The sequence below is a fragment of the Oryzias melastigma genome, linkage group LG21 (assembly GCF_002922805.2).
Source record: "Oryzias melastigma strain HK-1 linkage group LG21, ASM292280v2, whole genome shotgun sequence".
NCBI lineage: Eukaryota > Metazoa > Chordata > Actinopteri > Beloniformes > Adrianichthyidae > Oryzias > Oryzias melastigma.
The window spans coordinates 3,266,001-3,269,417 of record NC_050532.1 but is presented as its reverse complement, the minus strand read 5'-3'; the positions used below and the strand labels follow the sequence as shown (position 1 = coordinate 3,269,417).

The 3,417-nt window shown below is 39.0% G+C and overlaps 1 protein-coding gene across 1 annotated transcript; it reads right to left on the bottom strand.

The window, feature by feature from the left end:
- Positions 1 to 1,059: 1,059 nt before the first annotated feature.
- On the bottom strand, positions 1,060 to 2,773 carry LOC112155221 (inosine-uridine preferring nucleoside hydrolase-like). Its single transcript, XM_024286736.1, has 5 exons — positions 2,746 to 2,773; positions 2,249 to 2,469; positions 1,958 to 2,069; positions 1,583 to 1,719; positions 1,060 to 1,515 (listed from the first exon to the last, which is right to left on the bottom strand). Exons 1-5 carry the CDS (start codon positions 2,771 to 2,773, stop codon positions 1,168 to 1,170), a joined length of 846 nt encoding a protein of 281 aa, XP_024142504.1. The 3' UTR covers positions 1,060 to 1,167.
- Between the last annotated feature and the right edge of the window lie 644 nt (positions 2,774 to 3,417).

Sequence of the window (3,417 nt, the reverse complement as noted above, 5' to 3'; positions counted from 1 at the left end):
AAATTCTTCCGCGGCCCGGTGGCAATGGGTCTGCGGCCCGGTACCGGTCCGCGGCCAGGTGGTTGGGGACCACTGCTGTAGAGGATCTCTTAGCAAACCCATGACTTTAGAGTATGATTTATCTTCTTAGCTTTAATGATAAAGGACAAGCCCCAGAACTGAGGTTCTTGGAAGGTAGGAGCACCACACCTTAAAACAAGTCAATGTTCTCATCAGCAAAAACAATTCTGCAGCTTCATGTTTCACAGGGAGCACTTTGGAACCACATATGCAGCTTGATATGAAAACTGCCTCCTATTTAAAGACCCACAACGATGAAAATTATGTGTATAACATGTTCTTGTGACATTTTTATGATAGAGGACCTTCATATTTACCAGATTTACTCATCTCAGTAATATTGTTGCAGTTTTTCTTTATTTTTGTGGTCTGTTTTCCACATGTTTTATCTTGGGAAATAGATTTTTATACTACAATCTGTTTAACCCCATAAAGCCCACTATGTCAAAGAAGACAGAGAATACTTTTTTTGATCAAGATTTTTTAAGCTCTTTGATTAAAATTTTGCTGCTTAATTTTTTTTTTCATGAGCTATACATAGTATCAATTATGATGCGATGGGTGATACGGTAAGTTTTTGTTCACAACAACGTTAGTTTGAGACGCAAAAATATTGACATGAGTGTTAAGGAAAAAGCACCTTATTTACCCACTGTCTCAAATTGAATCTACACACTTTTAACATGATGTAACTGTATTATAAAGAAATAAATTATATGCTAGTTTTACAAATTGTTAATAGTAAAAATGAATAACAACATTAGTTATTCTAACCATAAGGTTCAGAAAACTAGCATAACTTTTCCCGCCAAAAATAATATTGAGATTTTATTAAGGTAGCTATTTTGAAATAACCAGGAAAAGCCCTTCTACTGCCCCTAGTGGAATGATGATGAACTACAGGGCAAGAAACCCAAGTCGATTTTGGAAGGTTTTCTATCTCTTCTCTTAAGTCCAGCAAAATGACTTTTGTTGTACCCTGAACTAAGGCGAAGCAGATTTAAGTCTAAAGTTTTTAATTCAAAAGATTTATCCAAAGTGACAAGTTTAATTACGTAAAATCTACATTTTCTTCTGAGTTACATCAATCGTCCTGAACTTCAGCTGTTATTTCAGAGCAGCCATCATCATCTGCTTGAACTTCTCCATGTCCACCTTCTTCATGATAAAAGCCGTGTGGCTCTTCTTCAGAAAGCCCAGCGTGTCCACCACCATCATGCCTCTGGTGTGAGTTCCTGTCAGCTCCACGCTGACGGGGTAACAGTCGCTCTCAATGATGAAGGAATCATCCACGGCGGCCGCCATGGCGTAGGAGTCACAGGAAATGAAGCCCGTGCCGGCCACCACCTCCTTCTCGAAGCGTTCGGTTTGGGATGCCTGAATGCTGTGGCGAAAGATGGTCTCCATGAAGCGAGCTTTGTGGCTGTCCTGAGCCAACCAGGTCTCACAGAAGTCCTGCAGAAACAGACGGTGAGTCCTGTTTATCTGTAAGAAATAAATGCTAATATAAATCTGTTTTTACCCAGGATAGCTTGTTGTAGCAGGTAAACTCCCAGCAGGCCAAGTATGTGGGACACTGATAATCCTTCAGGACGATGTATGCAGCTTCAGGATCAGCTGTGAAGTTAAACTCGCCGCATACTGTGGTGTTTCCTCGAGCTGAGGCACAGGAGGCAAAATAAAAGAGAAACAAAATAAAATCAATAAAAGCCACGTCTTAAGCTACGTTCACATCAGGCGTGGGACGCATGTTTTCTAAGTAGAGCTAATAGGGTCGTAGAAAATCACATAATTTTACGTGAATGTAAAAGTTTTGAACATAGAAGTCCAGAAATTCACTCGTCTGAAACATTACGTTCACTTCCCTGACTTTAGAGCCTGACAGTGTTTTACTCACACTCCGTGTTGCCCCCCATGATGTAGAGCCCTCGCAGTTTGCTCGGCAGAGACGGGTCCAACCTCACAGCCAGAGCCAAGTTAGTCAGGGGACCCGTGGCAACCAGAGACACCTGAGGATGTTCCACACAGTCAAGACATTCACCTGACAAAGAAGTCACACCCTCTTTAAATTTGGAATCTTTCTATATGAGGCTATGGGCCGGTCCAGGATCAGTGCAAGAATATGGACGATGGATGGATGGATGTACCATATGAATATGTTCCTGATGATCTTTGGTTGTAATCTCACCTCTCCTGGGTTTTCATTCACTATCCTGATCATGGCGGGAACAGCTCCTTGTTCCTGAAGCAGATCCAGAGTGGGAGCGTTAGAGTCCGGAGCGTCTCCCAAACCGTCCTCTCCATGGAAGTGTCCGGCATCGATGCTGTCCCCCAGGAGAGGTCTGTCTGCGCCTTTGAACACTGGGATCTGTGACCACAACCATATGTGTTCAGTAATCTGATCCTGTTCTTACATCACTACCTTTTTGAGGAAACACATTTCATATGCAAATTCTAAAGGGAGCATTTGATATCCCAGTATTTTGACTTTTGATTTTTATTAAGACTTTTTTTTGGTTCTGAAGTAGTTCCATTTGCTTTTTAACTTCTTCTATAAACAAACAAAAAAACTCACCATGACTCTTCTGTTTTCCACGTTTCTTTTTGTATCTAAGCTATTAGAAAAAGTTGTTTTAGATCAAAATTTTGTTTTTGAGAAGTTTTAGTGTTCTGGTTCCGTTTGACCCAGTGGGGCACACAGTCCTCCTGTCATGATTGGAGCATTCATGGCATCATGCTTGACTGATTTAAGTTCTGTTTAGCCAGCAGAAGTTTTTCTGTCAGATTCAGTGAGGCATTCTGATCTGTGACTTCACTTTCCGGTGGTGTACCACAAGGTTCTATTCTTGGTTCTTCTCATTTTCCTTTTCATCTGCTGCTATTAGAATCTGTTATTGACTGACATGATGTCTCATTTTATTATCATGCACAGGATGTGCAAGTACCTCTCAGTTTGTAAATAACAAACAAACACTCAAAGAAATTTTTTTTTTTTTTTACATTTTTTGTTCTTAATTTGTTCAATTTTAAGTTTTTTTTTTGGGAAAGTGAAATAGAAATTAAGTTTAATTTATTCATATAAAAAACTAAAATTACATCAACTCAATTAAAAAAAATACAGCTTCAGAGTGTTTTCTTAATGAAAATATAAAGCATCATTTGAAGTATTAAATGAATAAATTAACTAATATGATAAATCTGTTATTAAATTTACTCTCTTTTTTAATCATTTGAACAATCAGGACTACTGACATTTTTATTCAAACACCTTTAAGTTTCTATTATGCAGGTTTTCTAGCATCCTTCTACTGTGCTACAGCTTTAAGGAGCAAAACATAAACAGGAAGTAACTGATCT

Bases quoted from the DNA above. Each gene is read 5' to 3' on its own strand.
- LOC112155221 (XM_024286736.1), bottom strand. From the start codon at position 2,773: ATGACAGGAGGACTGTGTGCCCCACTGG. The intron at 2,470-2,745 runs GTCAAACGGAAC...TAGTGATGTAAG, and splicing joins AGGACTGTGTGCCCCACTGG to AACAGGATCAGATTACTGAA. The intron at 2,070-2,248 runs GTGAGATTACAA...GAACATCCTCAG, and splicing joins TGAATGAAAACCCAGGAGAG to GTGTCTCTGGTTGCCACGGG.